At 38.2% G+C, this 25,314-nt stretch overlaps 2 protein-coding genes across 4 annotated transcripts in view; one reads left to right on the forward strand and one right to left on the reverse strand.

Annotated features, from left to right (window-relative positions):
• The window catches only part of Togaram1 (TOG array regulator of axonemal microtubules 1), a 66,225-nt gene that overhangs the window by 16,460 nt on the left and 24,451 nt on the right, over positions 1-25,314 (forward strand). For 2 of the 3 annotated variants that reach the window (XM_037210566.1, XM_028858997.1), the window contains exons 2-11: positions 2,910-3,066; positions 4,750-4,881; positions 6,461-6,757; positions 8,587-8,849; positions 9,441-9,694; positions 12,851-12,948; positions 15,700-15,849; positions 17,153-17,248; positions 20,614-20,789; positions 23,084-23,237. In XM_037210566.1, the coding sequence (XP_037066461.1) occupies positions 2,910-3,066; positions 4,750-4,881; positions 6,461-6,757; positions 8,587-8,849; positions 9,441-9,694; positions 12,851-12,948; positions 15,700-15,849; positions 17,153-17,248; positions 20,614-20,789; positions 23,084-23,237 (1,777 nt within the window). The remainder of the gene's footprint in view (positions 1-2,909; positions 3,067-4,749; positions 4,882-6,460; positions 6,758-8,586; positions 8,850-9,440; positions 9,695-12,850; positions 12,949-15,699; positions 15,850-17,152; positions 17,249-20,613; positions 20,790-23,083; positions 23,238-25,314) is intronic. The other variant, XM_028859006.2, reaches the window with a different exon arrangement.
• LOC114684430 (40S ribosomal protein S27-like) lies at positions 1,471-1,900 on the reverse strand. The gene has a single exon (XM_028859017.2). It carries the CDS (start codon positions 1,773-1,775, stop codon positions 1,521-1,523), a length of 255 nt encoding a protein of 84 aa, XP_028714850.1. The 5' UTR covers positions 1,776-1,900; the 3' UTR covers positions 1,471-1,520.

The raw sequence follows: 25,314 nt of genomic DNA on the forward strand, positions 1-25,314 counted from the left end.
TGGTGGCACGCGCCTTAAAAATAATAAAATAAGCCGGGCGGTGGTGGCGCACGCCTTTAATCCCAGCACTCGGGAGGCAGAGCCAGGCGGATCTCTGTGAGTTCGAGGCCAGCCTGGGCTACCAAGTGAGCTCCAGGAAAGGCGCAAAGCTACACAGAGAAACCCTGTCTCGAAAAACCAAAAAAAAAAAAAAAATAATAATAATAATAAAATAAAAAATATTGTATTTATTAGTTTATGCATGTGTGGCAGTGTGTCACAGTGAGCATGTGAGCATGTAGTGGTCAGAGGACAACTTGTAGGAGTTGGTTTCCTGCTTCCTCCACGTGAGGGTTAAACTCAGGTCATCAGGCTTGGCGGCAAGATTCTTTGCCCACTGAGCCATTTCTCCCGCCCATGGTGTTGGTTTTATAGTAAACAGTACTAACCACAGTGCTCTTCCCACTGTTGATGACAGTGAAGGATGGGTTTATTACTGCTTACCTTTGAATAGGAAGCCCTGACATAAGAGACAGTGTGGAGAGTCAACTCTAAATTCAGCAGATATTCTCTGTGGTTAGTACTGTAGATAGTAAGCATGAAAGATGCAGACAATTCTGGCCCTGCATCCATATGTGGTGTGTATGTTTGTTATGTCTTATTTGATTATATCTACTACTGTTATTATTGCTTCTCTATAGCAAGATGTGTGTGTATGTATGTGTGTGTTTTAAAGTCAAAAGGAAAAGATGAGTTTTAGTTTAATGTTAGCAAATTTTAATGTGTGTATGAATTGCCTTGGGATCTTGTTCCAAACATAGATTCTAGAGCCAGCGAAATGACTCAGTGGGTAGAGGCACTTGCCACCAACCCTAATGACCTGAGTTTCATTTCCAGGACCCATATGAGTCAAGGGGAGTGGGTATTGACTGTATTCTTCTGTGAATAGGAAAGACTCTCTTTGTCAGGTGTGGTGGCACAGGCCTATCATCACTGTTTGGCATGTTGAAGCAGACTTGTGGATTACAAGCCAGCCTGGGCTAAATGGCAAATTTGAGGTCAGCCTCTATAAATCAATCAGTCAATCAGTCAATAAACAACAGGCTTCGTAATGTATTTATAGCTAAGTTGGTAGAGTGCCTGCCCAGCATGATGAGACTCTTGAGTCCAGTCTCCAGTGCTTCAAAAATTGGGTCTGATGGCTCATACCTGTAATGTCAGCATTTGGGAGTTAGAGGCAGAAAAAATCAGGAATTTATGTTATTCATGACTACATAGTGAATTTGAACCCAGCCTGGGCTATGAGATCTTATCTCAAACCCTCTAAAACAAGCAAATTTGATATTAGAGCTTGTCAAAATCATTAACAGTCTGAGAGTTATCAGTGTAAATATTAGATTATCACCGATAAGTAGTTATCTTTTTAAAATTCTAGAATTCTCTGAATATGAAAATTTTATTTTTATTTATTTATTTATTTATTTATTTATCCAAAATGTGTTTATTGGGATGGTTCCCACTCGTCTTGAATCAGGTGCTTTTCAGTGCTGCTTCCTCCTGAAGGAGCATCTGTCTGTCAGCCTTGCTTTTCTGCCTGTGAGCTGACAGAGGACAGTGGAGCAGCCAACACAAAAGACTACTGTTTGTGCATGGCTAAAGACCATGGTGATCTTATAGCATCCTGGGCATTTCACGTCCATAAAGTAGGAATTGGGGCTCTGCACCAGGTGTTTTTTCTTGTGTTTCCTCTTTTCCTCTTCTGGAGAGGGATGAAGGAGATCCTTTGTGAGAGGCATGTTCTCGTAGGGAGGTCGTCACCACCGCAAAGGCGAAAATTTTATTTTTAATGATTGTAAAAACCATAAAAATTATGTTAATGGAAATAGAGAACTGCACGTTCTCTCCAATGTGGAAGCTAAAAAAAAAAAAAAAAACCTCTGAATGTAGTAGAGTTATTAGAGTTTGGAAAGGTAATAGGGGAGAGTGGGTAAAAAAAAAAAGCTGAAATTAATTACAAAGCAAATATAAGGTAAAGGAATCTTTACTGGATTACCTACTGTTTTATCTGTTAATGCATCTTTTTTGAAAGTATTCAATTAGAAGTTCACTGTAAATGGCTTATTTAATTCTATTTGATCCTTTTACTACTATCATATGAACAATTGTAGAAATTGTAGTACTGAATTGTGCACAACTTTTATCACTTATAGACCATGTGATGTTCATAAGAAAGTACCTGGAAACCATTCAACCATTCCCTACTGTGTGTGTGTGTGTGTGTGTGTGTGAGAGAGAGAGAGAGAGAGAGAGAGAGAGAGAGAGAGAGAGAGAGAGACAGACAGACAGACAGACAGACAGACAGACAGACTTGGGCTTTTTTGTTTGTTGCTAGCCAGGCTTCTCACATGTTTGTAAGCACCTGTTTTATCACTGAATGCACCCCTATCCCCTACTTAAGTGGTTGTAACTGGAGCCTGGTGCTTACATACTTCACCTATTCATTTGGAGTAGTTCTATTTGGGCTGCAGAATATTAGTAATAACTTTACCAGGCTGTTTGTTTATTCAGTGATCTTCAGTTGTTTATTGACTAACCCTGAAAGATGGAATAGAGTAGAGCTTATGCTGCTGAGCAGACTTTTTTTCTTTGTGTTTTTATTTCATCCTTTATCATCATTATTTTGTCTCCTCACTAATTGTCAGATATATATTGCAGAAAGGTAAAGAAAAGAATTGAGATATAGTAAAGGAAAAGTGATGTTTCTATCTTGGAAGGAAAAATATTATTAGTGTGTCATGCTGAATGAGTGTATTGCATACTCAAAAATATTTTTCTTTTATCTGAGTTTTGCATTTGGATCTAAATTATTTTTTTAACATTAATAAAAATATGAGGCTCAGCAAAAATTTGCTGACTTACTCTTTTCTCAGTTTTCAGCTCGTGACCTCATCTCATCTCCAACATTAAAGTCCTCTCAAGGACTGCCGGTCAGTGATGATTTATGTTTTAGCAAAAAAAGGTCCTCAAGAAACTTATTTCAGAGTAGTCGGGATTTTAACTCAGACTCGATTCCTACATGTGGTGCTGGTAAGTAAATTGTTTGGGATAATAGGTGTGTTGAGCTAAGTTAAAGATTCTCTAAACTTCATTACCCATTTGAGGCCTTGTAAAAAGTATATATAATCCAACAGGCAAGTCTTGTTTAATAAATGCTTATTGAAGACTGGATAAAAAGCTGGCGCTTTGACATGATTGTGTCATGAGATCATAGGTCTTCTCATTGCAGTCTATTAGTAATGTAGGGCCATAATCCCTTAATAAGCCTCTAATATTTCTTGAGCATCTCTACATGTCAGGTACTTTTCTTAGTGTTGGACATGTAGCTTTCAAGAAAGGCATAGCAAAGCCAAAGCAGATTGTATTCTGTGTTGGATGTGGTGATACATACCTTTAATGCTAGTACTAGGGAAGGAGAGACCCACAGATCTCTGTGAGTTCCAGGCCTTGTCTACAGAGTTTCAGGCCAGCCAGACTACATAGTGAAGGCTGTCTCAAAAACAAAGCAAACAGAAAAGCTTCAATTCTAGTTGAGCAGGGGAGCAAATATTAAATCCATGTAAGACTTGTAAGTTTAGATGGTGATGAGGAAGAGGAATACTTTAAACTATATGATTAAAGGCTGCCATATTCAGGAGGGGATATTTGAAGCAAACCAGAAGATGTGAGGAGACAAGAGCAAGTGGTTTCAGGGCAGAGTGACTAAGAAGTTGAGTGGAGGACAAAAGTGGCAGAGACTAGTGTGATAGGAATGAGAAGAAAGGAGTGCAGAGCTGAAAATGACCGAGATCATGGAGGGGCTCGGTGGGGAGACTCTTAGCGACTGGATGAGCTAGCCTTTACTCTGAGAACTTTCAAGAAGTGCTGTACATGCCAGGCGGCGGCGGCGGCGACGGCGCATACCTGTAATCCCAGCACTCAGGAGGCAGAGGCAGGCGGATCTCTGTGAGTTCAAGACCAGCCTGGTCTACAGAGCTACTCTAGGACAGGCTCCAAAGCTACAGAGAAACAACTAAAAAAAAAAAAAGGGCTGTACTTGCCTTATGTCTTGCAAGCTCATTCTAGATATTATATTTAAAACAGGTGAAGGGAAGACAAAGGGAGAAAGAGGAAGAACCATTTGAGTTCCTTATCATAACCCTGGCTAAGGTTTATAGAGAATTTAGCCAGCATAGCAGTGAATGAAGTGAGAAATGAATGGATTCTGATTACATGTCATAGGTAAAGTTGACATGATTTGCTGGTAGATTCCTTACAAAGAGTGAGAAAAGGGAAGTAAAAAAGTAATCTAAGAACTTCTGCCAGAAAAATTGAAAAGATGTTTAATTATGTAATTGTCATAGAAACTATGTATTCATCCAGGCATGGTGGTGTATGCCATCAGCCCCCGCACTGGGGATACAGAAGAACTCAGTATGTAGACCAGGCTGGCCTTGAACTCACAGAGATCTTCCTGTCTCTACCTCTGTCTCCTGAATGCTCATTGAGTTGTGTCAAGGCAGAGTTCCTCTTATTTTCCTGTGTGTGTGTGTGTGTGTGTCCTGTAAGTGAGGCAAGCAAGAAAAGGATAACATTTGTTATTAGAAAATCTGATTAGTCATAAGAGTTAAAAAAAAGGGGGGGCAGAATATAATGACACCAACATTTATGAAATATATATTCATCAAATAACATTTACTTTCACTTTGTTTCCCCCTGTGCCTCCCTTCAAAGGTAATACTGTGACTCATCAGACAAATCTTCCTGGGAAATGTGGGCAACTTGGACTGTCACAGATAGGTAAAACTGGCAGTGTGGGTTCTGACTTACAGTTCCTGGGAACAGCCAATGGCCACCAAGATAAAGGTATTTATAAATATATAAGATTTCTGACACTGGCTCACGTGTTACTTTGTATGGTAATAATGAAAACTTGTTACAATTTAATACTAATACTTTTCATAATTATTATTCTAAAATGTTAGACTTTTTAGTTTTGATTTAAATATGACTAAAGTATATAAACTTCTGATGAAGGCTAACATGAATCGAAAATAACATTAAATGAGTACCATGTGTATGCAGTTATTTAAATTTTAAAGCTAAGTAGAATTTATTGTCTTTTTAGGAACATAACTTCTTGACAGGTTGTTTCAGATAAGAGGATATAAAGTGGATGTTGTGGCTTATGCTTGTGATCCAAGCATAAGCAGGAAAATTGCAGAATTGCCATGACATAAAGACTGGGCCAGCCTGGGCTACAGGGTGTAGGAACCTGTTTGAAAAAAAGGGGGAAAATGTAGAGGTGTAAGAGGATAGATACAAGTGTATATACTACTGTATACACAAGTAGTTGTGAAAATCAATCTGATGGTAGCTTATTAGAAGACTGCTTGCCTAGAACACAGACTCTGGGTTTCATCCCAAGAACTATTACTTTAAACAAACAAACAAACAAAAGCTGTGCCTGTTTTTGCATGTCTTTAATTCCAGCTCCAGGAAGGTGGAGTTAGAAGTTAGGAAGTTCAAGGCCAGCGTAGGCTAGGTAGTGAGTTTGAAGGCAGCTTCACAACAAACCAAGCAAAAGACAGGACAAAAGTGAAAGAAAGACAAGATGTAGAATTGAGTCCAACGTACCAGTAATTGGTACCAACATAAGTAAGACAGGCTTACATTTACACTACAGTCGTGGGACTGGAGAGATGGCTCCGGTGGTGAAGAACTGGCCTTGCAAACATGGGACCTTTGATCACAATTTCTAGCACCCGTGTCAATCCAGACCCAGGACAGTGCACCTGCAACGCCAGGGTTGGCAAAGCAGAGAGAGGGGGATTGCTCTGTTTGACTGCTGACTATTGCTGTCAAACTAGTTAGCCTTGTCCAAAAATAAGGTGGAGAGCAGGTGAGGACCAGAACTGGGAGATTACAGGTGGGAACACAGCTATGTAGTAGAGAGTTTGCTTAACATGTGAAGGACCCTGTGGTAAATACTAAATGCCATACTTTTAAAAAGTCATTATTTAAAAGGTATCAAACACAAGTTGGGAGAAGATAAAGTATGGAAAAAAAAAGACAAAGGCTCAAAGAATAAATATGTTGATACAGAAATATGTCCACCAAAATTATAATGAGAAGAATGATTCACTAAAAATATTCTTTTAATGTATGTACTTGAGATAAATGCCTATTTATGCTTGCATAATACAATTTTATAAAATTACATGGAGAAAATAACTTTACAAATATGGTAGAAATTTTCAGTAGGATAAGAAAGCTTTGGATTCAAAGATATGAAGTGTTAGTGCTCAAAATTAATTCTGTGCCTGACACTATATAAAAACATAAATGCTATATGCCGGGGAATCTGACTGTGAAAGGGGAAGAGATTTTAAACTCTGAGACAATGTGTAAATGTAAATAACGTACTCTCTTTGTTTTGTTACAGTATATGCTAGCCTAAATTTCGGCAATAAGACACAGCAAACGTTTGGTAGTCAAACAGAGCGAACTTCTTCATACTCTGGTTCAAATGTGAGCCCAGGACCCTTTATCCTTCCATCCTATCCTCTCTCATCTCCTCGAACTAGTCCAAAGCACACATCTCCTCTTTCTGTATCTCCAAAGAAATCTCAAGATAATTCCATGAGTTTCTCAAATTCTTGGCCTCTTAAAAGCTTTGAAGGACTATCAAAACCAAGTCCACAGAAAAAACTTGTCAACCAGAAATCATCTGACCCTACAGGTAGGAACGATGGTAAAAGTTAGTGTGCTTTATTTAAGTTTATGTTTGAATTCATGCTTTGAAGTTAATACATAATGTTAGATTTTAAATCCTGAGAATTATATTTTCTTCTGACATACAAATGTTTAGGAAAATATTTAACAGTGTATTTAATAGACAAAATAAATAATTAAATTTTATTTGAAATGGTCATTTACTTACATTGTCACTTTAAGATGTTTTTTTCAGAACTAGGAAATTAATGATGCTTTATAGTAGAAAGGTACATGTTGCTTAAGGGCCTCCTGGCAAGTTTTTACCATTACAAATATAAAGTATCATTCACATTTTACACAATACATATTCATGTATTTGACATTCAGGAGTTTTTTTATATTTGTGTAAAAGTATTGTAAAAAAAATTATCTTGTTTTTAACTAAAATATTATCTCTTAATAATATGGTACTCCAAAATCGTGATATTAGCATGTAAGTTCATTCAGACAAATCCAGTTTCTAACTAAAGGCATTCCTTATATCCTACATACTTTCTTATCTTCAGCCTCTAAGATAAGATGTTCCACTTTTGAGACACCCACACAACTAGAGTTCAGTTTATAAACATAAGCTCAATGCTTTTATGCTCAGCCTATTACATCACAACATTCTCCTCACACTGATCCTTCATATCCTTTTAGTAATTTCTTTGTTTTTCCTATAAGATCAAATATCGTATTGAAAACTTTGGGTGTAACACAGTGGTAGAGCTCTTGCTCTTAGTATATATGAAGTGTTGATTTTGATCCCCGACTCTCAAAAGTGTGTGTGTGTGTGTGTGTGTGTGTGTGTGTGTGTGTGTGTGTCTGTTCAGCTTGTTCTCCCCAGTGTGTGTGTGTGTGTGTGTGTCTATCTGTCTGTCTGTTCAGCTTGTTCTCCCCAGTGACCAGTACTGCTTCACACATACCAGTATAATTAAATTAAACAAAAAGTATAGACTTTCTGGCTTAGTTTGGACTTTTATCATTAACAAATATTAGTCATAATGACTGAAAATGTAGCTTAGTATATAGTATTTTTATGTAATATGCAGGGATTTCATATGCTTATTTTTGCTATATTTATTAGGGAACACTAATGCTTTTATTTCATCTTACTTTACATAATAGTCTGTTTCTAATATAAGATAATTGTTAGTAATACTTTCTCTTCGGGACCACCAGCCCATATATAATGACACAGAGACTTATTAATTATGAAAGCTTGGCCTTTAGCTTAGGCTTCTCTCAATTAGATCTTATAACTTAAATTAACTCATTTATATTCATCTATGTTCTGCCACATGGTGTTACCTTTCTTCCATCTTGTACTTCCTGTTTCTTCTCGGTGTCTGGCTGCTGACTCCACCTTTCTTCTTCCCAGAGTTCTGTCTTTACCCAGAAGTCCCACCTATACCTCCTTCCTAGCTATTGGCCATTCAGTTTTTTATTATGATAGCAATATTTATATTATTATAGCAATACATCTTCACACAGTGTACAAATATTTCACAACAGATAATGTGCTATTTAATTTAAAGGTACTGTATTCTAGCCGGGCGGTGGTGGCACACACCTTTAATCCCAGCACTCGGGAGGCAGAGGCAGGCGGATCTCTGTGAGTTTGAGGCCACAGAGTTCTGGTCTACAGAGCAAGATACAGGACAGGCTCCAGAGCTACACAGTGAAACCGTGTCTTGAAAAACCAAAAAAATAAATAAATAAAAAATAAAAGATACTATATTCTAAATACTTATGAATCAAACTTACTTCCTCTGAAAATAAGAGAAAATAAAATACATGTTTTTCATACAGGAGAAAATTCTCAAGAAAAAACTACTCCAGTTCAACTTACACCTGCCTTGGTGAGATCACCTTCTTCCCGGAGAGGCCTAAATGGGACAAAGCCTGTCCCTCCCATACCAAGGGGACTAAGCCTTTTGCCTGATAAAACTGACTTAAGCACAGTGGGACACAAAAAGAAACAGCCTGATGATATTTGGAAAAGTGAAAAAGATAGTCTTACAATTGATCTTTCAGAATTGAATTTCAGGGATAAAGATTTGGATCAAGAAGAGGTGAGAACTCAGATCACTTTTAATCATTAAAAATTCCTTTAATATTCTGTTATGTAATTGCTGCATAAGGAAAAAGTGGTACTTTTTATACCACAACAGTTTTTCTTACATATAAAAATAATTCCGTTTGGGGGCTGGCAGTGTAGCTCACTTGTAACTCATTACTTTGAAGTGTAGCCCGTGCAGGCTTCATGTAAATTTCACAATCTATAAAATGGCTTGCTCCTGTCGCCTCTCCAGAAGGTGAGGAGCTATAGAGCTGATTAGTTTCGCTCACTTGTAGTCTCTGGTTTCTACTTTCAGAGCCACTGATTCCGTATTAATTGAAACCATACAGTATAGTCAGTCATTTTGCCATTTGCCAAAAATGTCAGAGGGGGGAATTGTCTTCATAGCAACTCACAGCCTAGTAGGTTGTTTATTTACCCGACCAATGTAGTTTTTATTCTGTGCGTGTATCACCATCCATTTTGTTTGTACTAGATGGAGGATTGGCTAGCTTGGCAAAGTTAATGGAGTTCAAAAATCCAAGGATACCTCTTTTATATATATAAGAGTTCAGTCTCATGAGTTATTTTCCTTTTTTCTTAGATGCAGAGCTCTCTTAGGTCCCTCCGTAATAGTGCAGCTAAGAAAAGGGCAAAGCTGAGTGGCAGCGGTGGCGGCGGCGGCGGCGGCACCTCTGATATCGACAGCCCCGACTCTGCCATGAAGCTGGAGCTGACCATGGACTCCCCGTCCCGGTCTTCCTCGCCAAACATCAGCTCTTACAGTGAAAGTGGAGTTTACAGCCAAGAGTCCTTGACCTCGTCTCTTTCTACAACTCCCCAGGGGAAGAGAATAATGTACTTGATTTTCTACATGTTAATATTCACCTTTAATTGTGAATTTAATTTAATTTAATTCACCTCTAATTTAATCTAGACCTTTAACACTGTATCCGGAAAAGACTTAAAGTGATTTTATTTTTAGTTCTTAGAAGTGTTTAAATATTAAATACACCAGGTGCAGCGGCACACGCCTTTAATCCTAGCACTGGGAAGGCAGATCTCTGTGAGTTCGAGTATAACCTGGTCTATATAGCAAGCTGCAGGCTTGCTAGAGCTGTATAGTAAGACCCTGTTTAAAAATAAAGCAAAAAGGAAGAGTTTAACTACCTGTAAGTTACAGTGTGGAAGTTTACACATACTACCTACCTTGTTTACCTTTAGTGGACTAATTTAGAGCTCCTGATTATTATAGTCCTTGTATCAAACGCCCCAGTTATTTTCCTAAGATTTATTCTGATACTCTTGGTCCCTTAGCTCTTTTCTAGATAATTTGCTTTTTTTGCCAACTATGTTTATTTATTATTATTATTATTATTATATTTTTTTTATTTTGACTCATCACAAGTCCATTCTAGTTGATGAGTAAGTGCTTCCTAGGTATTGCCCCCCTATTTCTTACATCTTATTTCCATAGTCTTCTAAAGCTTGGGCCTCCATACTTGTAGCTCTTGGAACCCAGTGAGGAGTCGTTCTACCTACAGAATAGTGCTGGGATTCAAGTCCTGGCCTCTTACCAGCTTTCCCAGGAAGCCTCTGCTCTGGAAAAGTGACCTCACCTTGGACTCTGGGCATTTCTGTGACCTCATAGAATTTGAAGTCATTCTCCCTTTATTTGGGATTGAAAGTCCGTTGTAGAATTACCATGATATGGGTAGATAGATGTGTATTTAAATAATTGCTAAACAGCTTCTCTAAATTGATGATATTATTTTATATTCCCATTGGTAATGTGAAAGTTATGACTGTTGCTTGTTCTTGCTAAAATTTGATGATGTCAGCCCCTTTTTGTTTTGTTTTGGCTTTATTTGGATCCCTGTTAATAGACAGTTATCGAAGTAAATTTTTAAAATTTAAAATTATCTTCAATTTAATGAATTTAATAAACCTTTCACAAACGGATAGCATATTGGAATATATTTACAGAATGATCTAGAATGACTTTAACCAAGTAACAGCTTACAATGAGCATTATACATATTTTATATATATATATATATATATATAATTTCTCCTCTTAAACCTAATGTCCTTCCTTGATCCTCTAAAAAAGATGAAATTATGTGTTGTAACTCCTTCAGATGCAACATAGTGTTAAAAATTTGAAGCCAGTTGAGAAGTTCATTTTATATTTGTAACATTTAGAATTATGTATTTCTCCTTTTGTCTCACAGTTATTTTCTTCAAGTATCTTTTTTAAATTATTTTATGTGCATTGGTGTGAAGGTGTCAGATCCCTTGGAACTTAAGTTACAAACAGTTGTGAGCTGCCATATGGGTGCTGGAATTGAACCTGGGTCCTCTGGAAGAGCAGCCAGTGCTCTTAACTGCTGAGCCATCTCTCTTACCCCTAAGTATTGAACTCTTTAAGATGAGAATTGACCACATTACCTTTAATGAATTTAAGATTTCTGCCTTGAGTTTCACTGCTTTGGAATACATTCTTCTGAGGAAATGTGAATGATCTGGGGATTGAACAGGGATTGCCTTGTAGTTACTATACAAGCATAATATCACTGACTACATCTGCAGCCCTTTTGTGATTTTTGTTGTTGTTGTTTTCTTAATGGTTTTGCCAAGTTTTCCAGGCTGCTATATAGTCTAGGATGGCCTTACCTTCAGAATTCTCCTGCCTCAGCTTCCCAAGTAGAGAATAATTATTCTTAACCACCTTGTACCTTGCCTCAAGAGTCATTAACACCACCACTGTCTCCGGAGACAAGTCATTTCTAGTGAGTTGGAAGGGAAGCTGTTGCAAACTGTCCTTTTAGAATGAAGATTTTTTTTCTTTCCTCCAGCTAAAGTATACTCAGGATGATTGGACTCTTCTAGTAGTCTAGAGAAATGGCTCTTTCCAGAGCTTGAAAGTAAGCCATCCAGATAGTTCTCTCCGTAGAGGTGCTTACCACCATCAAGCCTGATGCCCTGAGTTTGAGCTCAGGACCCACATGGCAGAAGGAAAGAAACAATTTCTGACCTTCACATGCTGCACACATGTACTTACACACACATATACACTTTTTTTGTGTATACAGAATAAATACTAAAAAGTTTAATTACTTAAAGTTGATTTCTTACTAAGGATATTGGAATATGTACATGGTAACTAGCTAGTCAGTTGTGGTGCTTTGTAAAATGTCGGTTATTCATTGTATTATAACATTACTAGATATCTTTGCATTAAGATTTAATATTCTTAGCCGGGTGTTGGTGGCGCACGCCTTTAATCCCAGCACTCGGGAGGCAGAGCCAGGTGGATCTCTGTGAGTTTGAGGCCAGCCTGGGCTACCAAGTGAGCTCCAGGAAAGGCGCAAAGCTACACAGAGAAACCCTGTCTCGAGAAAAAAAAAAAAGATTTAATATTCTTTTTTATTTTATTTTATAATTTAATTTAATTTTACATATCAGCCACGGATTCCCTTGTTCTCCCCCTCCCGCCCCCCCTTGTTTGTTAAGCAAGGCCTGTGGGCCTTCATAATATATGGATGGTAGAGCAAAGAATAGTTTTTAGAAAGTGGCATTTACAAACTCAGTTGTTGCTCCTGTTCATAATACAGTGTTGTCTCTATTTCTGTCTGTATAACAATAGATTACATGTATATAGTGTTTTAGGAAATGATTTGGATCTGCTTCTTTTACGACTCAGGCAGTAAAAATCACTTTTAGCTAGGCCAGGCATAGTGGTATACAAATTTAATTCCATCACTTAGGAGGCAGAGGCAAACAGATCTCTGTGCGTCTTTATAGTAAGTTCTAATACAGCCAAGACTACATAGTGAGACTTAGTCTCAAAATCAAAGCAGAACTGTGGGGTTTTTAGCCATAATTTTTCATTCTTGTTTTTGTGCTTATCTAGTATCCTAATGTGTTAATGAAAAGAATATACAAAGAGTGATATAAATGTTATACAGCTCTGAATTGTAAATGTTTATTGAAATTACTTTGTTTCATTAGGTCAGACATATTTCCAACATTTGGATCAAAACCTTGCTCAACAAGACTGTCTTCTGCAAAGAAAGTCTCCCATGCTGCTGAACAGAGTCCCAGTACAGGTATCTTGTTTTTGTAAATATGCTTTATAAAAAATATGGTTGATCTGTAATATAGGAAATGCATTTTAGATTTATTTTTTTCTTTTTTTTCTTTTATTAGATTTAGTTTTTATACTTACTAATTTACAACTAACCACAACTCATTAGAAGGCCATTCTAATGAGAGTAAATATGGCTCTAGTTTTGAAAGAAATATTTACTTGACTCAGTCATTGATTTCCCTATGCCAGGTTCCTCCACAAGATATTTTATTTAACCAGGAAATGGTAGTGTATGCCTTTAATTCCAGCACTCAGGAGGCAGAGGCAGGAGGATCTCTGTGAGTTCAAAGTCAGCCTAGTCTACAGAGTGAGTTACAAGATAGCCAGAGCTACAGAGAGAAGCCCTGTCTCAAAAAAGCAGGGAGGAAAAGATATTTTTATTTAATAGAAATGCATTGAAACCTGACTGTCACCATTTTGAGAGCTCGCTTAATAATTCTAATATACAACATAGTTTGAGAACACTGGGTATCACAGAAGACAAGTAAAAACATATGTTCATCTAGGCACTACTAGCTGTTACTAGTTGATTATTATTTGTTTACGTGCACGTGAACGAAGTTCAATGCAGAAATGGTATAAAAATGATAAAGACAGCATGTCTTTACTACAGATGTTTCCAGTGAATGTTTCCTCATATATTTTTACAGTATTGTAAATAGCACTGCATTTCCTAAATGATTTTCTTACATTGTTTCTGTCAAATATTAGTAGAAACATTTCCACCTAAAGCCAATATCTTCCACCAATATCCAATATCTAGATTAATTGTTAAAACTAAGAATTTAAAGAATCAGTTCCTTCTGTAAGACTAGTATCATTTCAAATGAGGTTTTAGTTTTATTTTTTTGAGAGAAGGTCTCATGTAGCCAGATGGTCTTGACTTGCTGTAAGTGAGGATGGCCTTGAACATTTGTCCCTCCTGCCTCTACCTCACAAGTGTTAGTATTACTGGCATGTGCCACCATGCCAATCTTATGTGGTACTGGAGATCTAACCTAGGGCCATGTATGTGTAAGCACTTACAAGAGATATTTCTTTAAACTCGGTAGATTTAGCTGAAAGCTTTTGTCTACTGTTTTTCTAGCCCAGCTTCCAACAGCTAGCGCTTTTCCAACTATTTTGTTTCCATTAAAGTATTGCACTATTAATGACTTATTTTTATTTTCTGTGCATTGGTGCTTTGCTTATATGTATGTCTGTGTGAGGGTGTTGGATCCCCTGGAACTGGAGTATAAACAGTTGTGAGCTGCCATGTGGGTGCAGAGACTTGAACCTGGGTCCTTTGGAAGAGCACCCAGTGCTCTTAACCTCTGAGCCATCTCTCCAGCTCCAAGTATTGTGTTATTAAAAATGAAGTATATTATTATTGCTTGCTGGTTTATTTTTATTTTTATTTTTTTAAAGATTTATTTATTATGTATACAGCATGTATGACTGCAGGCCAGAAGAGGGCACCAGATCTCGTTATAGATGGTTGTGAGCCACCATGTGGTTGCTGGGAATTGAACTCAGGACCTCTGGAAGAGCAGTCAGTGCTCTTAACCTCTGAGCCATCTCTCCAGCCCTGCTTGCTGGTTTATAATGTAGCTCTGTATAAAAATGGGCAGCAATGAAAATGTGCTGAATAGGGCTTTTTCTGTAGTCAACATTATGTAGCTCCAGTAGTGGTAAAGTATTAGTATAACATGGACAATAATAACATTCAAATGTGGACTAACTTCTTTGTTACTTGTTAAAGGGACATACACAATAGTATTTTATTTTATTTTTTATTAGAGATAAAATACTATTTGAATATTTGCAATATGCTAGGCAGTATACTAAGTTCTTTATGTGTATTTGCTCTTTCTTTTTTTCTTTTCTTTTTCCTTCTTATTGAAGATGTAGGGGATCTAAAACAAGGGCTCATTCTGTAGACCAGGCTGACCTTGAACTTATCATATAGCCTGTGCTGACCTCAAACTCATGGTGCTCCTCCTGCCTCAGCCTCCCAGGCACTAGTACTTTTAAAGCACACACCACTATGTCTAGCTCTGTATTTCCTGCATTGAACTCATGTGACAGTTCTGGTCAAGTGTCTACTCTTCTTCCCATTTTACACACATTCAATGTCATACCAGGATCTCTCAGCAGTTAAGTAGCAGGGCAGAAACCTAGTCTGCTGAACATGATTCCAGATACAGACTTCTTATGTGAAGTGTACTGCCTAATTAGCAAACCACTATACACCCATCACATGGGAGCCGAAGAGAAAGGTGTGAAGAACATAGCCCCCTTGATCCACTGTTTTAACATTGGTAATTTTCTTCTTTTTTTGTGAAAAGTTAAGGATGTTATTTATTAATTTAATCAGTTAAGGTCTTGATTTGTTTTTTTGTAGCCCTGGTTGTCCTTGAACTTGTATGCAGCCTAGGCTGATTTCAGCCTTGTGATCCTCCCATCTCCAGTTCTTGGATGCTAGGATTACAAATATCTGTCTCCTCATCAACTTTAACATACAATTATTTCAAACATTACATTTTTTATTTAATTGAAAGTTACATAGTTTAAAATATGTTAAAACTTTAAAAATTACTAACATTATTTTTAATATTATGTTACTGATCTTTTCAAAAGGGTAGCTAGCAAAATAGATTTAGAGGAGAGATATGCTCCTGTTGTAAATATTACTTAAATTATTCAAATAAATATGTATTTTATTTTATAGGGATTACAACATCCAGTGTAAGCATAATTGGTCAACGTATGAACTATGGGTTTGGATGTGGTGATTTTGAAGATGATAGGTCACATGACATTTCACCTAGTGCTTTAAAAATACAAAATAAGGAACACCCAAGATATAAGCATACAAAAGGTTTGTAAATTTCATGACAAATTAATTTTTAAAATTCAATGTATCTAAGTCAGAATCTTCTAAACATATCAAGAAAAAGATATAACTAAGAATTTTTAACTTTAAGGTTTTTAAGTTACCATTCTACTGAAAGGTTATTTCTGAAATAACTTTTTAGGGTTCATGGTCTATACTCTTGTCTAAAGGAGCCAATGCAAAGGACTAAACATTAGTTAAAACTAGGTATCCCTGGGCTTCACCCCAAGAAACATACACAGGTACATACAAACAGATTTTTTAGAAGACATTTCATCACTCACATAGTGAGAACAACCATGTGAAGAAATTGTCTATGTAGTTGTTAACCAAGATGTGGCAATAAGAGAGTACCTTCCTTATGCTAGAACTTCTAGTTGTCATGAGCCATTGTTAACTGTTGTATTTTAAGACTGCAGTAGTGAACAGGATATCAGGTGAGTGCTTTGTCCATTTCCCAAGTTACTCTATGGTAGCTGCCTTTAAAGCAAGTGCCTCAGCCAGCAAAGTAGTTCCTACTTGTAGTCTCAGCATTTGGGAGCTTGTGGTTGGAGGATTACCCTGAGTTTAAGGCTAGCCTGGGGTACATTGTGAGTTCCAATAAGCAAAGAGCTGCCGTTTTGTTTTTTGATATTTAATGTGACAGCTGTGAGCCTGCAAGATCAATCTTTCACCTGAGCGTGGTGGTGCACACCTGCACACTCAGCACTCGGGAGGGAGAGGCAGGACATGTGGACATTTGAGGCTACTATGGGCTACAGCAAGACCCTGCCTCAGAAAACTGACAAAAAGGAAAAGGGGGGACAACCTCTGTGCTTCATTCCTTCTGTCATCTTAAGTCACGGACGGGGAGGCAGTCAAGTATTAGGATGTGTACTTACTTGTGTGTGGGAGTAACCCAGTTTAGCTAGAAAAGTACTTTGCCTGAGATTGACCTCATCTGTTCATGGGCATGACAGTCTCTCTTCCACTTTCACCGTTTTGCTCTCTGCTGATCACTTTATGATTATGTGATTGTATGTTTCTCTCATCTTCAACCCTAGCCTGTGTAAACTCCTTAAGAGACGGAAGGTTCTTCTTTTTGCTGTTGATCTCTGTGGTAGCTAGTGTATAGTGGGTATTCTAATTTTAAATATTCATTGAATTAATTGGTTTGTATTTGTTATGAAATAAATTTCTAATTTCAAAAGGCTACATAATATCCTAAACTATACTTAAATTGAGTGTTTTTAAATGTGCCTTTTTGCCTTTGTTTCTTTTTTTTTCATCCTTTTTCTTTCTTTTTTAGGATTTACAAGGTCATCAAATTTACAGCAGATTGCCAGTTTTGATTTCACATCTACAAATACCTTATCAGAAGACTCAGTAGTAATTGTTGGAAAAGGTATTTCAAAGTTGTCTAGCTTTTAACTTTATGCACTCATTGCACATAAGCAACAATTATCAATATTAAATCGAAATAATTAAAAATGAATACTTAATTTCATACTTCTGCCTTTTAATGAAACTATGGGATGTTCATGTTAGTAACTTTCAAAAAGTAGTTAGATACTTATAAGACAGTTTAAGGATAATTATGAGGCCGGGCGTTGGTGGCGCACGCCTTTAATCCCAGCACTCGGGAGGCAGAGCCAGGCGGATCTCTGTGAGTTCGAGGCCAGCCTGGGCTACCAAGTGAGCTCCAGGAAAGGCGCAAAGCTACACAGAGAAACCCTGTCTCGAAAAACCAAAAAAAAAAAAAAAAGGATAATTATGATAATTGTATTAAAGTCAAATATCAGCTTTTATCAGTGTAACATAATTAATAGAACTTAATGTGGAATTTATTATTTCTAATGAAAAATCAGAGTGAACCATTGTTATATATTTCAGAGATGCAAGGGGACTTTGAAGAAGCGTAATTCGTTTAAGTATCTTTAAATATTATTTTCTTTTTCCTTAAGATAAATGCTGTCTTAGTTACTTTTCTCATGACTGTAACAAGATGCCTCACAAAAAGTGACCTAAGGGATGAAGAGTTGAATTTGGCCCCTGATTTGAGAGAATCTAGTGCATCGTGCTGGGAAGGTCATAATGGCGACAGCGTGAGCTCGCTGCTCACAGGGCATCTGCAGTGAGGAAAGCAGAGAGATAAATGCTCGTGCCCAGCTTACTTTGTGCTTCCCGTTCAGTGTAGGACCTGAGCCCACTCACCTTCATGGTGCATCATCCCTCAGTTCAACTTCTCTGGACATGCCTTCATTGACAAGCCCAGAGGTGGTGTTTCCAAGATGATTCCAGTTTCAGTCAAATAGATTTAACTATCACAAGCCCACCCCTTGTCAGTTTGACATTCAGACACATCACTTTAAATCATAACATTCCACCTTTGGCCCGATAGGTTCGTGATCGTCTCATAATACAAATCTGTTTATTCCAACTTCCAAAGGTCCATTGTCCCACCATTAAAAAGTCCAGAATCTCTTCTGAGCCTGAAGGCAGTCTGTTAGTATAAACCCCAGGTAAATAAAAAAATAAGATAAAAACCCAGTTGCTTACTTCAGTATACAGTAGCACAAAGTAAACTTTCCCATCCAAAGGGAGGAATGAAGCCAAGGGAAGATGGGACCGAACCACACAGCTTTGTGTCTTGTGATATGTATCTTGTGATAGGTCGGTGACTTGTGCTGACAGTATCTTTCCAACTCCACCCCCTGCAGCACAGTGCCCTCCTCTTGGGCCAGCTCTGCTCTATGCATACAACTTCCTCAAAAACTATCCCATGGTCCTGTGATCTCTAACACTCTATAGAGTCTTCATTGCCAATTAGTGTTCATGTTCCTAGCCTGTCTGTTCCACAGTACCTACTGCTGTGATCAAACTAACTTGGGAGAAGAGAGGGTTTATGTGACTTACAGCTTACCATCCACCATGAAGAGAAGCCAAGCAGGAACTCTAGGAGGAGCCTAGAGGCAGAAACTGAATCAGAGACCATGGAAGATAGCATTCCATCATGGTAGGAAGGCGTGCCAGCAAGTGGCAGGCATGGTGGTAGGAGCAGGAAGCAGAGACAGCAAACTGCAAGTAGGGCAAGGCTGTGAAGCCTCCAAGCTGGGCCTCCTAGTGGCGTACTTGTCCAGCAAGGCCATACCTCCAAAACCTCCCCAAGTAGTCTCACCAAGTGGGGACCAAGTGTTCGAGTGCCTGAGACTATAGGGAACACAGTTTTACTCAGTAACCTCTCAAGGACCCCCTTGCATGGCACCTATTCCTGTCGCACATTGCCTGGACACCATAATTTTCTGGAATCCTGACGCAAATTTTCATGGCCCTTTATCTCTTACTTTTTGCCTGCATGCAAAATTACCATGTGGATTATGCTGCCAAGTTCTGTGCCCGCTTGGGTTGTGGTGTTTGGGTGAGTGTAGGCAGTGCTTCACACTTCCGTCATGGGGGTGCAGGAAGCAGAGGGAAGTGAACGCTCCACAGCAAGGAAGGCACCTTTTTATTTATTTATTTATTTATTTACTTAGTTTCTTCTCTCATATATTACATGCTGACCACAGCTTCCCCTCCTTCCTCTCTTCCCAGTCCCCCTCCCACCTCCTCTTCTCCCCCAATCCACTCCTCCTCTGTTTCCCTTCAGAGAAGGGCAGGCCTCCCAGGGATATCAGCCAAACATGGCATATCAAGTTAGGAATGCATCTTTTTGTTCGGTATTATGAAATAGATTTTGTTGAAAATAATTTGCTTGATAACCTCATTAAATACCCTCCTCAAATTACCTCTAGAACAGTCCTTGAAAATTTACCACATATAATTTCAATTTCTATTGTGTCTTGGTCAGTGTTCTATTGCTGTGAAGAGACACCATGCTCAAAGCAGCTCTTACAAAGGAAAACATTTCATTGGGACTGGCTTACAGTTTCAGTGGTTTAGTCCATTATCATGGCAGCAAGCATGGCGGCATGCAAGCATACATGGTGCTGAAGAAAGAGCTGAGAGTTCTATATCCTGAACTGTAGGCAGGAGGAAGAAAGAGACTCTGGGCTTGGCATGGGCTTTTTAAATCTGACATCACTCCCCCAGTGACACACTTCCTCCAACAAGGCCACATCTCCTAATCCTTTCAAGTAGCAACACTCCCTGGTAAGCAAGCATTAAAAATTATAAGCCAGTGGGGGCCATTCTCATTCAGACCACCATATCTTGTATTCATGGACATATTTTTACTTGTCTAGCATTGCATATAAATGTCTCTACCTCAGGATTTCTATCTGCTTCCATTTCTTCCTTGTATATCTAAACAAATCCCAGTTTAGCCGGGCGGTGGTGGCGCACGCCTTTAATCCCAGCACTCGGGAGGCAGAGCCAGGCGGATCTCTGTGAGTTCGAGGCCAGCCTGGGCTACCAAGTGAGCTCCAGGAAAGGCGCAAAGCTACGCAGAGAAACCCTGTCTCGAAAAACCAAAAAAAAAAAAAAAAAAAAAAAAACAAATCCCAGTTCAAAGTCGTGCTCTTAATAATCAACTTAAATACCAAGTCACAACAGTCTTATGAGTCTTCCCTTGAACCTCACTTAAAAATGCAAGGTTGACCTATATCTTCCTGAACAGCTATCTTCTTGCATGGGTAGGATATTTGTACATTTCATGATTATTTAACATGTGTTTCACAAAGTATTGTTTGCTTCTTAAATGAAAAACTTTAAAATTTTTTATCTAGAGTGCATTACAGAAACAATAACTGCTTGATGTTTGGTTGATTGCAGGGGTATTTGGAAATCCAAATTCAGCACCAGCAACTTGCAACCAACCAGTGATATCCTCTGTGGAACATGAGGATACATTTTCAGTGAAACCAAGTATTGAACCACCATCAGGGATTTATGGAAGAGCAGTCCAGCAAAATACGCCATCATATCTTGATGTTGAAAATGACAAAGATGTAAGGTTCTCTACTAATCTTTAGCTATGTCATTATTTTCTTTATATGAGATGTGGGATAGTAAACATCTTTTAATTAACAACTTTGTGTGTGTGTGTGTGTGTGTGTGTGTGTGTGTGTAATTAAGGACATAACTTTGTGTTGGTCTACAACTTCCACCTTATTTTAAGGAGCATCTCTGTCACTGCAGTGTAAGCCAGGCTAGCTCTTGCACAAGCTTCTGGGAATTCTACTATCTCTACTTCCCATCTTGCTGTAGGAGAACTGGAGTTAATAGGTGTATAGTACAATACCTGGCTTTACCTGTGTTGTAGGGTTTTAAGTTCAGCAAGCTTGAACAGCAAACTTGAAGAGCACACTCTTTTTAATTTTTCTGAGACAGGGTTTCTCTGTGTAACAGCTCTGGCTGTCCTGGAACTCTCTTTGTAGATCAGGCTGTCCTTGAACTCACAGAGATCCGCCTGCCTCCTAAATGCTGGGATTAAAGGAGTGCACTTGAACAGTACTTCACCACCACTTGAACAGCAAACTTGGACAGCACACTCTTTACATATTTGATCCTGGACCAACTACATGCTTTTTAATCCTTATTTTAGAACTCCTAAAATCTGAAAGAATTATATAGTGCTAATATCCAATTAAATTCATGCTTAAGAGTATCGGTCTGTTACTGAATATATACACTCACAACCGTAGTATATAAAGCACAGGTTTAGCATGAAATATATTTATCAACATTTAAGTGATTGAAAGTCAGAAATTTCAATTACCTAAAATTTTAATCAAATGAGGAGGCAGCTCTGTAGATAAAGAGTGAGGCTGTTCTGGGTGCTGGATCACGTGGGCCATCCATTTTTGTTGGTGTCTGGTCCCCTTGCTCTGAAAATACATAAACTTTTAAAGGTAACATGCATATCTGTACACAAGTCACCAAAGATGACTTTTTGTTTTATGTTTGAGCAGGTAAAATATACGTCACATGTCTTGTAGTTCTTCTAGGTTTATTTCTTTGTGCGTGTAGCCAGGGTTTTCAGGGGGTCTTCCCTGATCAATCCTGATCCATATCAACCTGGAACGAATCTCCAGCCTCTCATCTCCTGTGGAAATAAAAGCATAACCTCTTCCCCAAAGCAACATATCTTTTGACTTCCTTTTTGAAGTCAAGACATTTTTAAAATATATAAGTTAATTTAATCCAACAGTTTTCATAATCCAGTATGTCTTAGTAGCTGTCGTTTCTTCATTAGCAATCAGAAAATCTAAAGACAACACAATCCAGACTTTCTGTGTATTTCCCATCTTTATGTGGCTTATTGTATTTTTTAATTACTCTATTTCTTTTTAAGGACTTTATTATTTTTAAACTATTTTTTAATCTATGACTGTCCTTTTTCTTTTCTCTTCCAATGTATATTTTAAAACATACTGTAACCCATTTAGAGGTTTTTTTTCCATCTGGATCTATCTTTACTGAGCATCTGCATTGTTTTTTTGATCGAATGAGACGAATCTTAAACTGCTGGCATGGCTCAGCTTAGTGCATGTGTTGGTGCATGGCAATAGCACTGGCTCCTTCCCGCTTGGTTCCATGAGAGCCTAGCCTCGTGGTGGAGATAATGGCAGAATTATGTTTACTGCCCTAGACCTGGGAAGTTGTTGGGTCCATGCTGTCACTGAGTAGCATGCTGCTCGCTGCTCATAAACCCCTTTTAAGTGTTAGGTAGCAGGGCCTCTTAAAAAAGCTACCATCCATGTTAGTCGCTAGCACCTAGCCAAGGAAGCCACCTCCTAAATGTGCAGTACTTCTGTTTATCACTAGTATCGAGCCTTCTTGAGAAAAGACTGTTATCAGGAAGCTATATTTGGCTTCATTTTTATGTGCTTAGAATCTTATGTAGAAATTCTGGCTCCATCTTGGAGCACCAATAGGTGGAGTTTCTCTGTGTCTCAGCAGCTGCTCCCAAATAACCACCACACAGAGGCTTAATATTAATTATAAAAGCTTGGCTGATAGCTCAGGCTTGTTACTAGCTAACCCTTATACTTTAAATTAACCCATGTATATTATCTTCCCTCCGCTACATGGCGGTGCCTTCTTTCAACACGGCATGTTCATCTTGCTTCTTTCTGCATCTCTCTCGACTCCTCAGACTCCGCCCTTCTTCCCAGCATTCTCTCTGCCCTAAAAATGATGCCTAGCTATCAGCCAATCTGCTTATTAACAATAAAAGGAACACCATTTCACAGTGTACAGGATTATTCCACAGCACAGATATTTCAACTTTTTCATGCAGACTAAAGTTTCTATGGCAAAATCTACTTATGACAAGATGAGACAAAAGAGAAAAGAAGAAAAAGAGCTTTTTGATGCTAAAGATTGTGAAAGGAAAGAACCGAATCCCTGGGAACGAATAAAACATACAGGAAGTGAGAAAATGACATCTGAAAGTAAGTAAATTTGTGAATGTTTGTTAAAATAACGTGGTTGCATGTGGTCCGGTACAGTTATAACAGAGAACAATGGAGTCAGTAGACGGACACAGTTTTTTAAGTCTTGGTTCTGCCTTTGATTAGCTTTAAGAACTGGGAACAGGCTTCATTTTTTTACATATGTAAATATCCAGATTGTTTTCCCATCCAGATTGACTTCAATAGACCCTTCCGTACTCAGTAGAAATAATCCTCTTTCACTAGGAAGTGCTATTCCCTTGTTATAGTTGAGGTGAGATAGTGGAGTTGATTTTGTTAGATCTTGATCAGAAAAGTCAGTCTAAGGCTGATGAGCTAGCTCAGAGGGTAAAGGTACTTGTTGCCAAACCTGATGACCTATGTGTGATTCCCAGGAACCACATGGTAAAAGGTGAAAACTAACTCTCAGAAATAATATTCTGTCCTCCATATGTGCACCATGGCATGTATACATGTGAATAAATGTAATTTAAAAAATTAAGTCATGCTAGGCGACGGTGGTGCACGAATTTAACCCCAGCACTCTGGAGGCAGAGCCAAGCAGATCTCTATGAGTTTGAGGCCAGCCTGGTCTACAGAGTAAGTTCCAGGACAGGCACCAAAACTACACAGAGAAACCCTGTCTCAAAAAAAGCAAAAACAAAAAAACAAAAACAAAAAAATTAATTCACTATCATCTATTCAGTTTGTCCTTGAGAACTACTATGTTTTACACTTAAGGCAAGAAGAGTAGGTGCCATGATTTCTGTGGTTTTGGAGTGTGTGTGTCTCCATGTTCAGGTGTGTGCACTTAGGTGTTTGTTTTCGTGTACTTGTATATGGGTTTGTGGAGGCTATAGGTTGACACCTAGGTCATTTTCTACCTTGTTTTTTGAGTTAAGAGTCTTCACTGAACCTGGAGCTTCCAAAATCAGCTACACCAGCCCTCCCTCCCAAGCCGCCCTGCATCCCCAAATCCCCCAAATCAAGGTCTCCCATGGGGAGTCAGCAGAGCTCAGCACACTGAGCCTAGGCAGGTCCAAGCCCCTCCCACTGCACCAAGCTGTGGGGATTCTTTTCTCTCTGCCTCCATAGTGCTGAGATTAGAGGCCTGTGCTGCCACACCCATCTTCTTACATGGGCCCTCCTGATAGAAACCAGGTCCTAATGCTTATGTGTCAAGTACTTTACTGACAGCCATCTCCTGTGATGTCTTTAGACCACTTTAAAGATCTTGAGTATAGTACAAACTAGGAAAAAAATTGAATTTTTTGTGAGCTTTAGTAAACATTAAGTAATTTCTTAATTACTTTTGTTAAACTAAACTTTGTGGACTATATTATCATTCTTATATTTATATTGAGTTCAAAGTGCATATCAACAAGAAATAGAAGAAAATTAATGTGTAAATGTAATCTTGCACAAAATTTTCTTAAAGTGAAAATAAAAAGGTCTAGAGTATGAAAAGAGTGCAGAATTCTTCTTGAAATCCTATGTACATAGAGCTAATCAGATGGAAGGTGTTGGTATGTAAATTTGCTACCTAAACATGCCCTACAACCTATTAAATATAGGCATTTGTGAAATTTAACCCATTAGTGTTCTCATATAATTTCACCATGTTTTAATCTTATAAAAGCCAGGGAGAAGGAGCTGGAGAGATGGCTTCGTGGTTAAAAGCACTGGCTAGGTGACCTGGTTCATTTCCAGCACCCACATAGCAGCTCACAACTGTCTATGACTCCAGTTCCAAAGAATCTGATGTTTTTTTCCTGGCCTCTGCAAGCAGGCACTCACACACACACACATACACACACACACACACACACACACACACACACACACACACACACACACACATTCACAGGTATAGACAAAATACTCATAAAATAAAATTAAATAAAATAAAATTTAAAAGGACAGAAAAATCCACTACGTCAGTGTTAAGAGTAGTAGTAAAATTACAAGCAGTAAAGAATCATAAATTTAGGAGTGCTCATTGTTGCTACTGATGTTGACTAATTTTGTCTATAATGCAGCCTTTACATTAGATATCTGAAACTTATGACTGCTTTCT

Source organism: Peromyscus leucopus, chromosome 14, assembly GCF_004664715.2.
Source record: "Peromyscus leucopus breed LL Stock chromosome 14, UCI_PerLeu_2.1, whole genome shotgun sequence".
NCBI classification, from domain to species: Eukaryota; Metazoa; Chordata; class Mammalia; order Rodentia; family Cricetidae; genus Peromyscus; species Peromyscus leucopus.

What these genes read in the sequence shown, in the direction of transcription:
- LOC114684430 (XM_028859017.2), bottom strand. Translation starts at nt 1,775, where the DNA reads ATGCCTCTCACAAAGGATCTCCTTCATCCCTCTCCAGAAGAGGAAAAG.